The sequence below is a fragment of the Lytechinus variegatus genome, chromosome 11, assembly GCF_018143015.1.
Source record: "Lytechinus variegatus isolate NC3 chromosome 11, Lvar_3.0, whole genome shotgun sequence".
NCBI classification, from domain to species: domain Eukaryota; kingdom Metazoa; phylum Echinodermata; class Echinoidea; order Temnopleuroida; family Toxopneustidae; genus Lytechinus; species Lytechinus variegatus.
Window position 1 is genome coordinate 35314079 of NC_054750.1, and position 14659 is coordinate 35328737.

A 14659-nucleotide genomic window follows, 5' to 3' on the forward strand; every position below is an offset into this window, starting at 1 on the left:
TGGCGCATTGGCTAATAACAATGCTAAAATAAAACTTTGTTGAAGTGAGCAGCCCGGAATCATAATCATTCGTGTGATATGATGTTAACCGGTATACATGGTAGGCCTACAGATTAACCCAGGACATTCAAACTCTGGTGTTAAATCGTTGGTGTTAGTTCAACACCTTTGGAAGTTACTTTAAACACCCTTTAACTTTAATTCTTATCTGTAGAGTGTAATATTAACACCCCAGTTTCACAGTTTATATAAACACCAACTGATGTCAGTTTTAACACCCAGTTGTACTATATACACAGGACTTGTCATGTGCAGATTTCAAATGAAGTGAGTAACATAATAATAAACATTAAATGAAAATTTATGAATAATAAGTAATTAATATCAAATAATGAATGATTAATAATATACAGTCAATCACTAATCAAAAATAATAAATAATGAAGAGACAAATTATGAATAGTCCATTTTACTTTTTCAAAAACCTGCCTGCCTAATCAATCAAAAGACTAATTGGAATAATAAGGAATATTTCCATTCAGTCCTCACCCATCATGTCCATCAAATTACCTCTCAGCATCCGTATTCTTTAATTTATATCACTAAAATACTCGATTGTGAAAAGAAAAGATATTCTTTGTAAATATTCAGGTGATCACGTCAAGGTTGAAAACACCCGAGAGTCATTTAACACATGTTTGAGATAAAATAGGGCCTTGGAGCTCCTACCTACATTTTGACAATAAAATATCTGACGGGTGCCCTTATTTGAGATAACTGGGGCTTATTGGACAAGATATTAAGATTAAACGCAACTTCAAAGGTCAAACATAACTTGATTTTCAACCAATCAAAATCACTTATACAACTGACTTGTGCTTAATCGTTTGAATCTCGTTTGAACACATCCTATTATGGAACAGAGCCCTGGTCCAGCAAGAGACAAAGGACGGTCTAAACATGAGGCAAATCTCAGGTAAATCAGAAGGAAATGCACCGTGAAAGTAAAACTGATAAAATAAGAGCCCCACCTATGTGGTAGTGAGTTGGTTGGACCTTTCGTCTCTCCGCGGCCTGTTTGATCACCATGAAGAAGTCCCCAAGGACCCATGGAAAAATCATTCGCAGACAATCATTGTCCTTCTATATCTCCCCCCCCCCCGCCTCCTTCTCTCTCTCTCTTGGATCAACTTCTACCCCTACCACTCCCTTCCCCTCCTTCGCTACGTACACTGGCGGATCCAGGGGGGGGGGGGGGGGGCACAGCCGGCCCGTGCGCCCCCTCCCCCCCCCCTCTGTGAGAAGCAAAATTAAAATGTGTAATGTAAAAATGTCGTTGATACAGAAGTGTGCCCCCCCCTGAAAGTGAAGACCTTTTTTTTCTTGTCAGTTTTTTTTATGTGACGAAATATCCTTAATTCATGGTTGAAAACCATTTTTTTTTTGCTTGTCAAATTTTTCCCCGGAAAAATGTGCCCCCCCCCCCACTGTCTTCGTATATACATCTCTTTTACTCTCCTACTATACCTCAGCAAATATCACTTTATTACGGTATCACTGAATGAAATACAGCTGATATCTCAAGTGTTGTTCTCCATGCTGCATGCCCCTCTTCTCACCCTTTCATTCACTTCATGCCCCTTCCTCTAGATGGCGCAATAGCACTTGAAAATCGTGGCGAGATATGATTTCAATGTCGTCTCAAACGACAACAAAAAGGTTTGTTTTACTCGATCAGCATTCGAACTTCATATTTAATCTTACCATAACTAAGCATGCTAATCTTCATTAGCCTTGTATGACATTGTATCAAATTCATTGATGTACTTCTCATATCATAATAAACAATAGTAATAATTATGATAATTATAATAAAAAACAATGATAATAATAATGATAATAATAATTATAATAATATCTAAACTAAATGAAAATCAAACTTGTATAAAATAATAAGATGTGTTTTGTCTTTCACTATTTCATTACTTACAACTTTTTTGTTACAGGGGCCCGCAAGTTTTGCAAGTTTGCTTTTGTGTAGGTCTTATCATATTTCTTTGACTTTGATTAAACTTTTACTTTATTTGACTGATTGTATTATTATGTTACTTTTGTAACACATTTGTCTATATTTTATATCATGCTTTATTGTTCTTTTGTCTTTTATGTGAAACAAATGTCAAACGAGAAATATGAGAATAAATGAAATGAATTAAAATAAAATAATAATGATAGTAATAAGAACAAAAAGGTAATCTACACAAGATTATTAAAATTTTTGAATAAATATGATATAATTTCCGATTTTCAATTTGGATTTCGACAAAAACATAGTACATCTCATGCCACTCTCTCATTTATTGACAAAATCACAAAAGCTATTGACAACTTTGAACATACAATAGGTGTTTTTCTGGACCTCTCCAAGGCCTTCGACACCATAAATCATGAGATACTGCTCTACAAACTTGAAAATTATGGAGTTCGTGGGAAGGCCTTGGAGTGGTTCAGAAACTACCTTGTAAATCGCAAACAATTCGTAAGCATAAATGAACAAAATTCTTCTCTACAAAATGTTAACTGGGGTGTTCCCCAAGGTAGCCTCCTGGGCCCTCTTTTATTTATTATCTATATAAATGACATCCAGAACTCCTCTGAAATATTATCTTATGTCCTTTTTGCAGATGATTCAAATGTACTCTACTCTCATCCTAACCCCAATATTTTAATTAATGTACTGAACACTGAACTGGATAAATTGGTACAATGGATTAAGGCTAACAAATTGTCAATAAATGTTCAAAAAACGAAATGCATGCTTTTTAGCAATTCTTTAGAACAATTGCCATTTAATATCAAATTAGACAATGTAGACATTGAAGTTGTTACTTCAACTAAATTTTTAGGCCTCATAATAGACAACAAATTATCTTGGAAATCGCATATTGACTCTATATGTCGCACAATTTCACGCAATATTGGTGTTATCAACAAAGTTAAGTTTTTTCTTCCAACTTCCTCCCTAAAAATGCTTTATTCAACATTAATTTTACCATATCTAAATTATGGAGCAATTGTTTGGGGAAACACACACTCAACCTACCTAGATAGAATATTGCTTTTACAAAAGAAGGCATTGCGTGTTATTTTCAACTTGTCCTGGAGATCTCACACAGATGAGTTGTTTTTAAACAATAACATTCTAAAAATAAAAACACTGTACCAATATAATTTAGGTCAATTCATGTATCAGTTAAACAATAATATGTTACCACCCATATTTAATTTTTCATTTAACAAAAACAAAACCCTTCACAAATATCCCACACGTCAATCCGATGAATTTCATTTACCACTACCCCGGACCATCCTTGCAAAATCAATTTTTACTTTTGAAGGCCCTAGACTCTGGGGAACTATCAATAGTAACATCAAAGAATCTCCAAGCCTTAATTCTTTCAAATATAAGTTCAAAAAATTTCTTCAAGATAACCATTGAATTTAACTCTTCATCACTCAAGCTCTTGTATTTTTTTAATCAAACATGTTTATTATGTCACGTACACTTATACATCTCTTTCGTTTTCCTGTTGATCGGCGAGGTCCGTCTGTGAGTGCTGGGGCTGGATTCTGGAGACCTTTAATCTCTCTTTTTCTTATTTCCTTTTCTATTTTTATTTCCAATTTTTCTTTTTAATTCAACTGGTCATGCTCAAGTTGGTACCTTATTTTTTATATGCTAAACAACTGCAAGAATATTTATTAGGAGGCTGCACTCTACAAGCTCCGCTTTTTAGCAGCCTCCTCCATTTTCAACCTGATTTGTAATAATCTTGAATATAATTTTCTGTACAGGAATAATTGAAATATGTTTTGTTATTTATATATGTCAACATGTACAGAAGAAACTGTAATTGTTGAAAATGGAAATAAACGAATGAAATGAATGAAAGAACAACAACAAAAATAGAATATATAACAATCAAATATTTCGTGTGTTTTTTTTTCAAACTGTATTTTCTTCTTTTTTAATCAAATCAAATCATTTATTTCCACAATAATACAATTTTTTTTACAAATATGTACAAAATGAGAAACAAACATAAATTGAAAAGGAAAGTGAACCGAGTTGATCAAAAGTAATACAAAGAAATGTACATTACTGTGGGGAGCCAAAGAAGACAAAATAAGTCTTAAAATCAGGCGCCCAACATAAAATAAACAGAATAGTGCTATCAAAATAGACTTTAATTAACAATATATAGCATGTGAATAAGGCTCTCATTCATAACTTTCGAAATAATAGTTAAGAAAAATCAACACAGTCATAAAAAATCAAATAGCGTTACGTATGGGAAAAGATTTTAGAATGATAACTTAGTAATGTCATTAACAATACAAAAAAGAAAGGATAAGTTTGATTTTTTAAGCTCTACTGTTATTTGTTAAATTTGTATCTGTCAGGTACTTTTTGAAATTACGTTTGAAGGAATGGAGTGATTCTGAGTTTTTAATTTCTTTTGGTAAGGAACTCCACAGTTTAGGGCCAGTGAATAAAAGAGTGGATTTACCATATGATGTTCGAACCTTTGGAAAATGAAAGTCATTGGCAGAACGGGTTTCATAGGAATGTAAATCTAGATGAAGGGGAAATGAATCAGGAATATGAGGATGGTGTAGACAAAGCTTACATTTATACATAAAAATTTCAATTTGTAGATTCATGATATCATACACAGTTAATAGTTTGAGTTTATGAAATAATGGAGCAGAGTGGGAATAATATGAAGAATTGGAAATAAGGCGAACCGCTCTTTAGTGCAATTTAAATGCTTTAGCAGATAGACATTTTTAAACAACAAGCCCAGATAATGTTACAATATGAAATATGTCAAAAATATTATATGGAATGTGTCAAAAGTATTGACTAAAATGTTCTAAAACTTTAAAACAATTTAAATCAGAAAAACTTAAAAAGGGACTCTGAATTTCACTGAAGCCTTTCCTCTGTATACATTTAAGTGCGTTTTCTAAGGAATGTTGAAAAATGCCGTCGACGTGAAGGTAAGTCATATGAAAATGAAATATTTCTCTTTTTTAATTCCCAATATTTACTCTAAATTCATATGATAGGCAATCATGAATTGGTCGGTACATGATCGATGGGTTTTTAGATAATGATTTTTCAAAATGTAGTTTGAATACAGATGAATGAATAAAATCAGTATTAACCATTTCTCACGGTCCGAAAATAGACTGAGAGAGGGGGATTAATTGACCAAGGTGCTGTCGAGAGAGGGAGACATTGCGATAGTCCAAATGAAAATATGGACTCTTTAAGCAATGTTAAGAGGAATTCTGAACAAGAAAACACATATATTTTTATTAACATACCACAGTAGAAACAAACATATTGCTAGGATTCTCTTTGAAAACAACATACATATATACAGGAGTATTAAAGTTGCAATGTAAATTAATAAAATTCATGTCAAATTCTATCGTCCTTTCCTGAAAGAAAAGAAGTTGGTTTAAGGAATCGAGACTCTCTTCTTTATAATTATTTGGGAACAATGACAATCAATGGCAATGCCTGGAACTGAACAATACGTATTCAAATAAGTAATTACTGGATTAGTCGTGCTTCGAATTCGTTTAGTTGTTAGCAAGAAAATCAATCCAAACGGATCCACCCTATCTTCATATTGACTGAAAGAAACCCAAATCATCTCATGCACCTCCGTCATCATACTCAATTGTGAAATTCTATTTGATATATAGGCCTACGTCATTTCCCCTGGGAAATTAAAAGACCAGAATGCAAGTCTTTACCCAGAATGTACACACTCAGAATTTTTTTAACAAGCCTATTATGAATATTAAAAAATGTTTTAACCAGTCTATAAAAAGTATGATCAAACATGAACCAGTTAACCGCACTGTTAAATAAAACGTGATTTTACAGAAAAAAGAAGACTTTGTAGAAAAGCAATAACAGAATCATTCTTTCATAACAGGATTTTTTTGCAATGGGGAAAAGGGTGTTTTATTCAAGGAAATGTGTTAGATTCCATACACCAAATACAAATTTCCTGTAAGATTACGCAATCTGGTAAGATCACAGGTGTTCTCGAGATTCTGCTGCAGGAACTTTTTTATTTTAAGGATAAATTTTGTGTCGGCATATCGGTCAAAAAAATATCGTTTTACATGTTATTTTGTGTCGACCAACAATTGTTGGGTTAATCAGCCTAATATAACTATCTTTCTGGGAGTGTAAGAATTTTGATAGAATGACGAGACAGAAGATTACGACTGTTTCTGTAAATTCTGGATAAAATCATACTAGAGAATGTGGGGTAAAGACAGCATCAGGTCAATTCCTTGATCATATTGATAACTCCAAAACAAAATTGTTTATAAGAGTGACTCTTAAACATCAATTTGACTCGATGACTATAATGCGGACAAACTTTTAAAGAATATCGTTAAAATAGAATACAGATAACATGACATAAAAGGTTATTCTTAAGTAGTGATGAAACAAATTGCATGTTGTTTTATTGGAAACAATGCCAAAATAATGCCTCTAAAATAAATCATAATAAAATGAGGAACATTATTTCAACTTCGAGTAGCTGCATATCTAATGAAGAAGACTATTTTGAAAAATCCCAATTGCCTTTATTCGCCATGTTCGTTATTTTAGATTCAGGCAGTGGCGTAACTGACAAAAGAGGGGGGAGGAGAAAAAGAGGGAGAAAGGAAGAGAAACGTAGTAGGAAAGAAGACATTATCGTTCATTATAATGTTATAATTATGCTATGTTATATTACATAAGAAACATTTTTTTCATAACTTTATGAAACATAATTTGCTCAGGGCATATGTCGTCATTGTTCCTGGTGCTCGCATTGTCTGTTTACCGAGATATATAATCGTGTTATACTAAAACCTCCCGTTTTCAAGTCAATATACACCAAACTACCAAATATATTCCCTCGCACTTCGAGTTATTGTTTTACATGTACAATAGTATGCTTCTTTTTCATGAATACTTAAAGTGATTGTCCCATTTTAAGGTCTTAATATAAAACATTTCCTGTCCGTGCTTATGTTCGCAGCAGTGGATTGGCTGCTCTTCATCAATTCCTAGAATGAGTCCTTAAAATGTCCCTTTTTCTGTTTTATGATCTGAATATCAAAAATTTTCGCGCTCGCATCACTTTGTTAGAGAACTACGTATGGTCTTCGTGAATTCCTACAAGCCTTAAAATGTCTCTCTTCGGGTCTGAATTTCCTAAATTTTCAGCTCGCGCTCGCAAGATTTGATTAGTGAGATGGGTATGTTAATCATGATTACAAGTGCTTTGTGTGCATGTTAAGATGTAATTATAACAAAATCAGCAAGCGCTTATTGACTCTCGCATTAGATGACTATGGAGAGATGTGTATACTCTTAATGGATTCCTAGAATATAGTCCTTAAAATCTTCCTGTTTGGGGTCAATATTTACACAAATTTCAGCTAGCGCTTCGCGCTCGCATTATTTAAAGAGACAGGTACGTATCATGATTACAAAAAATTATTATAATGTCCCATTTCAGGTCTGAATATCAAAAAAAAATTTAAGCTCGCGCTTCGCGCTCGCATTATTTGACTAGTGAGGTATATATCCGTGTATTGGCACTGTCCTTAAAATATCTCTATTAGGTCAGTATACCTAGCAACTGGGCGCGCTTCGCGCGTTCACTAGGTGACTCCAAATTTCCAGATATCCTGTCATTTTTCCTGTAGACGTATTGATCGAGTATTGGTTATTGAGCATGCAGATATGTCTTATTATCACATCACACTAAAGTAGTTTTTTTTTTGGGGGGGGGGTTGGAAACAATAATTACCCAATATCAGTTGTAAGTCTAACTATCCAAGTTTGACATTTTCACATCTTACATGTCATTTATGACTCTTATTTAACATGTTTAAGCCTTGAAAAGAAAAAAAGTATGACCGCTTGCTTCCTGGATATTGAAAATACTGTGATTGATTTGATCTTCTGATCTTTAAATTAGAGAAAGTTTGCTCAGATGCTTTAAACTGTGCATAAACTCTTTCAAACTATTAGAACATCACGAATCAGCGAATGGTATACATGCTAGGCCCGTGGGGGCAAATTGTGTTACGTAATTCTGGGATGTTATGAACAGCGGCGTAACATCAGGGGGTCGGTGGCCAGGGGGGGCAAGAGCCCAAGTTTTCTCGGTCATATAGTATTAACAGGCGTAATGGTGTAGTGAGGCGACTATTTTGAGAGGGCCAGATATTGCGTATCAGGCAAAATTTATCTTGAAAAAAAGTTGCGAGCGAGCGAAGCGAGCGAGCAAAAATTTTGACCTTTTTAATACGAAAATCCAATTTTGTGATAGATTTTGACATGATATCCAGAGAATAACATATTTCACTCTTCTCTCTTTAAATTCCCTTTTCTGTGGTCTGTACGCCATTGTGAACAGGATTCTTTGCGGCAGTAGCGTGAAGAGTAAAACAAAAACAAAAAACGAGGGGGGCAGTATAGCACATGTGCTAAAAACTGCTTTATATAAGTCCCGAGCGAGCGAAGCGAGCGAGAATAAATAATCACCTTTTCATGAGAATCTAACTTTGAGCTATTATTGACATTATATTTAGTAAATAAAATCATATCCTACACTTTTCCTTTGCTTTTCTTTCCTCCGTTTTTTTGTTGTTCGTGTTTGTATAACTTCTTGGAACCATTGCCCAACACTTCCATACACAGTGCTGTGCGGTTGGGGTCCGGGGCGGAGCCCCCAGAACTTCTTGATATTAAAGCCATTTAAACCTCACAGATTGCCGCTATTTTAATCAAATCGCGGGCTTATATACACAATATAGCTTTTACATAACACATTCATTCAACCCAGTTGCATAATGAACCAAATATTTTGAGCGGGCAAAACATAGCAATGTGGGGATTATTTGAAAAAAAAGGCGCCAGCGTGTAAAGCGAGCTGGAAAAAAGAAATTGTCTATTGAAATTAAATTTTAATTATGTGACAGATTTTTCCATTATATTCAGCAAATAACATATTTCATTGTTTCCATCCATTTTATTATACGTTGTCTCCTATAATTTCTTTTATTTCCTCTTGGTTGTGGACCCCCCCCCCGCCTGTATGCCAGTGATTGAACGTGAATGAACGGGGGCGTTATAGGGCCATTTGAACAAAGAGCCCCTACTGCGTGGGGTCTGGGGCAAAGCCCCGGTTGCTTATTTGCATAAATATAGCAAGCTTATAGCACAATGTTGTATGCAGTCCATCCGCTCTTTAATTTCAATCATCGGCAGCCCGGTCGTGTTATTATTTTTTTCTTGTCCCTTTTCTTTGTTGTCCAATTTAGCTTTCGATTAATGACATTCTACCTTCGTTTCCCGTTATTGTTTGTCATTTTGTCTTCTTTTAATTTATTTTCCACCGTGCTATTATTACATAGGCCTAATTTGGAATGATTTGTTCTTTCTCAAAAGTTCTTCTTTCGTACATTTTCCGCTTTCCTTCCTTTTCCCTCCTTTTTTTTATTTTTCCCTTTTTTCTTTTATTTTCCCTGTGAAATCCGCCAGGGGGGGCAGCTTGCCACCTGCCCCCCCCCCCACCTGTTACGCCACTGGTTATGGATCGAATCCACCATTCTCGAAGGGAGGGGAAGGTTCATCTACATTTTAAAACAGGTTGAAGGTAGTTGAAGGTAGAAACAGTGACGGTCCGCCACTGGGTAGAAAGACCGATTCCTTTTACAAAAACGTTTAGTTATCTCATATTCTAAGAGGGTGAAAATCCCACTCAACAAAATACAGGCGCAAAGCGCGAGCTAAAATTTGTTGACATTCTGGGGCCTGTTGCAGAAAGAGTTGCGTTTAAACGAAAGCCCAAAATCAATTACAAGTCCCAAATACGCGCTGTTGATTGGTAGAAAATCAAGTTACGCATTAATTTTAGAGTTGCGATTGATTGCAACTCTTTCTGCAACAGGCCCCAGAATATCAACAAATATAGCTCGCGCTTTGCGCGTGCTATATTTGTTGATATTCAGACCTTAAAACGGGAAAATTTCAAGCACTTTTGTAATCACTAGATCTCATTTCAAATTCATTAATTTCGTTAATGTTTAGACTTCTCTTTTGAAATTTCGTTTCACATTGGCAGATGCCCATTATTTTCCCAAAAAATCCAAGACAATCCAATTCACATAAAAAGAGAGAAACAAAATAAGGTAGTACACAATGTAAAAAAAAATGCAGACACATGAAAAGTATACAAGTAACATGACACAAATGGTCGTGTTATAATTCATAAGTTAAAGAAGTATGGACGGGACCTACATGAAAGCAAGCTTGTAGATCTGATCTAACTAAACATTAATGCAAGCGCGAAGAGCGAACCGAAATGTTATATACTCATCTGAATATTGACATATCAAGTACCGTTTATAAGAATAAGAATATATGAAGATATGAAGAGGATACGTATCTCATTAATCAAAATGCGACACAACGCGTGAGCTAAAATATTTTGACAATCAAACCTGAAAATGGACATTTGCAGGACTGTTTGCGATAATTTATGAAAAATCTTAACATTTTAAGCTCTTTCTTATAATGAACAGATGCTTAAATCATACATTATACGAAGCTCAATATGCGAGTATAGAAATGTTATTTTTCGCATATATATATGCGAGTGTGAAACGAAAATTTCATACAGGGCCTGAAAGTTTTTCTTTTATCCAATTCTTTGCATCCCTTTACTTTAAATTTCCTGCTTGCTTCTTATCTTTCTTCTTCTTTCCCCAATCATTCATTATTTTTCCTTCCCCCTATCCGTCCAGCTGCCTACGATCTGCCTATCAACACCACTCGTTTTTCCTCTTATTTCATTGTCTGAACTTTCCCTTTTTTATCTCCTTTAATTCATTTGCTTTTCATTCTCCATCTTTCCATCCCCCTTTCATTTTTATATGTATTTTTATTCATTTGAAAATCATGAAACAAACGCCTATCCTTAACGAAACAGATCCCCCCCATGTCACCGTTGATATACAAAAAAGCCTGATGTAAGTTTGGCACGGGTGCACTTTAGAATACCCTGGTTAGATACGGTTTCACTTAATTCTTTCTTCACCCAACAACAAATCTTTGTATGCTATTCCTCTAACTCTATACTGTATAGCCATTATGACTGCAAGAGAGGAAATCACTTAAACATTATACGCATCTTCAGGCATGAAAAGTGTGTAAATTTATTTTAGAATCACCACTCTATAACTATAGTTAAAGTACGGGTTGACTCTCTAGATACACTCTTAACGTCTTTTAGTAAAGTCAACATGTTATTACTCTCGTGTTTACAAAGTAGGAATGACACTAAAACGTCTTCCATCACTGTTTACATGTACTTTCTTCTTCTTTTTCTTCTCCTTCTTTTTCTTCTTCTTCTTTCTTCTTCTTTTTTTTCTTCTTCTTTTTCTTTTTCTACTTCTTCTTCTTCTTCTTCTTCTCACTCTCCCCCCCTCTCTCTCTCTCTGCACTTTCCCCCTGGTCCTATACAGTCATGACAGCAGACTAACTGGCCAGAAAAAAATATCTAGCAATCCATCTGTATCACTCCTTTCCACATTATATTTTGTGTCGTTGATCAGACGGCTATACGAGTCAGCATTATGTAAGATGAAGATTGTTTTCAGGAAAAAAAAGTTCGTCTTCCTAGGAACACGTTAAAAAAAGAAAAGCTACAGGTCTCTGTTGCACTTTCTCTGGTAGGATTAGTTTAATAATTGACGTCATTGAATCGAATTCTGAATACATAATTTCTCTAAAAATGTCGTTTTTGTTTGTTTTAAAATCGTATCTGATAATTTAAAGTTTGTAATCCGAGATCCTTCACAATTTTATGCCTTGAATATATAATCAACACAAATTCTGCCTGCAATTAAGTTGTATATGTTTTAACAGTTTTAATGACGATGATCATGATAGTTGTTAGAGACCTTTTAAAGCCTGCCCCCTGCTGCCACTTAGGGCTCTTCAGAAGTCATTCGATGGAATCTCATTCAATAGACAGTATACCGACACACTTCTTTTGTTTGTAAAGTTTGGCACAAACTTCGATTATTGTTGTTCAACAAACCTGAGTCAATGTTTTTGTGGTGTATTCTTTCATCCCCAGCGCCGATCAATACCCATTTTCTTTAGAGACGTGGAGTAACGAGGTTGTGGCTTTCGGGTTAACCTTTTGTACGGTAGGGGTCCCAGACGCCCGTTGCTAAGGGACGCCGAAACTGTCTTTATGCTTGAAATCCGATACCATACAGTATTCATGCGAGAACATTGAATGCACAGAGAAGAGGACTATTGACTGACAACGCAAGCATAATAATCTTACTACATGTGCTAAGAAGTAAACATAATATTGAATGTTGAGTTTACAAGAGGTTTTGAAGAGATATACCTATGATTTCTACTCATTCTAACCGTGTATCGACATGGGAAACTTCTGGTGCTATGGATAGACTTTTGGTTCACACTGTTCCATCGAGTCTACCAGAGATATGGAGTCCGGGTGGAACAGGTATTCACCGGGCCATCTTGGGTGGCAGGCTCCACCAAGTTAGATTGCTCATCTCTATGAAAGCTCACGTGGATAAACGGGATTCAGCTGGTTATACCCCTCTTATGGTGGCGGCGATGCTATCACCAGATGATCATGGTGTGAAGTGTATCAAAGTTTTGCTGAAGGCAGGAGCGGAATTGAACATGTTGGATTTCATGGGACGGTCTGCGCTTGGTCTAGCTTGCCTTCATGGTAGGGAGAAGGCAGTGGAAGTCTTTCTCTTAGAGGATAAACTCGAGAAAAACATGCCAGATAAAAATGGTGATACCCCATTAAACCTTGCCGCATCCCAAGGGTTCACCAAGATTGTCAAGATGCTCGTGTCATCGTTCAAGAAAGATGGCATCTCAGTTGACAAAAGAAATAAACAAGGATGTACTGCTCTTCTTTTAGCTACTAAACTTGGCCACTATGAATGTGCCAGAATCTTGCTCGAGGAAGGAAAGGCATCGGTGAGTTCCAGGGACAACGATTACTTTATGAACTCTACAGAATGGGCTAAATTTAGCAAGCAGAAACTGGTGGATGAAATAAAGACCAGGTCATCCATGTTTGTAAATGATCCGCGGATGAAGTCTGCTGATCTGCGCTCCGAGTCGGTTCCGCCGCCGGCGACGTCGTCATCATGCCGAACGGTTCGACGTTTTATCCCACCGTTTCACAGCTTCAACAAAGAGATACAAATGATTGGACAGTTACGTCGGCAACAGGAGCAGCTTACACAACTCATCTTTGCTTTCCAGGAACGTGATAAGGATCGTCATAGCGAATCTGGTAGCCGCTGTGGTAAACGTAGAAAGGATAGCCGCGTTTCAAGCGCAGCTTCAGCGGCGACTGACCGCCTTGATCCTCGTAACGTTCAGGAACGGGACTGCCCCAACACTCCCCTTGATCTTGGGATTTTATTTAGACTTTACACTGAACAACAGAAAAGTAGACCGTCTCAAGCTGCCAACCGACATCTTCTTTTTGGGTCGGTTCCGTCGATGTTAGAACCGTCTGATGCACATACAAATGTAACTGGTAGACCAGTTCCAGTACGACGTCATAATACATCGGGTGTTGGGGCAAACAACGCGAACTCATCAAACATGAAACGGAGACCTACGATCACCAGCGTATCATAAAAATTAACTCCCTTCGTTTTTGTTCGAATTATTTGAGACAGAAAGGTTATGGTGAAAATGTGAAATGTAGCATAGTTTATATTTACATTACGGTGCTCATACGATCCAAATGTTCTCTTACTTTTGCATCTAAATCATGCAGAATGTAAAACGAGCATCGTATACTCAAATTATTCCATAGCTTGCTTTATCTTATCCATGAAAATGTGAAGGTTTGGGATGTGCTGGTGGCATTAATTCCAAGGATAATTAGTTGTGACAACAGTCTATTGAACATGTTCGAAAATGCGTTTCCTATAATACAAGATTTGCTTTAATGTTCTCGAATGGAAGATGAACCGAATTGCCTAACCTGGTGACATACAGCAATCAGTTTTGATTTATATGATATTCCTATTCGATGGGGTATAGAGGGTGCATATTATAGGCTCCAATTAGTTTCTTATAATTCACATTTTCAAATAACCCAGTCTCAGCTGGAATTTCTCTAGAAAAAGCAAAGAAGTCCCTAAATTATGGCAATAGCTCTCGAACTTGATTATGTCATATGTTGGCAGCTCCTAATACCAAGCAATATGAAATCCATTGAGTTTCCTTTTCTAAAGAAACTGAAAACAAAAACATTCTGCGTTTATCAGACACATTATTTCATCACTTTTCTATAAAAGAAGTGTGTACATTCGATACTTACTATTAAAGAAAACTACATATGAAATTTATATTGCATGGGAACAGGGAACTGTTTTATTATTGATATTATTACTATTATTAAGATGATGATTGGTAGTAGTGGTAGTAGTAGTAGTAGAAGTAGTTGAAGAAGAAGAAGAAGTAGTAGTAGTAGTA

The 14659-nt window shown here is 35.8% G+C and overlaps 1 protein-coding gene across 1 annotated transcript; it reads left to right on the forward strand.

The window, feature by feature from the left end:
• Window positions 1-11917: 11917 nt before the first annotated feature.
• LOC121423896 (protein TANC2-like) lies at window positions 11918-14634 on the forward strand. Its single transcript, XM_041619427.1, has one exon. It carries the CDS (start codon window positions 12527-12529, stop codon window positions 13811-13813), a length of 1287 nt encoding a protein of 428 aa, XP_041475361.1. The 5' UTR covers window positions 11918-12526; the 3' UTR covers window positions 13814-14634.
• Window positions 14635-14659: the final 25 nt, after the last annotated feature.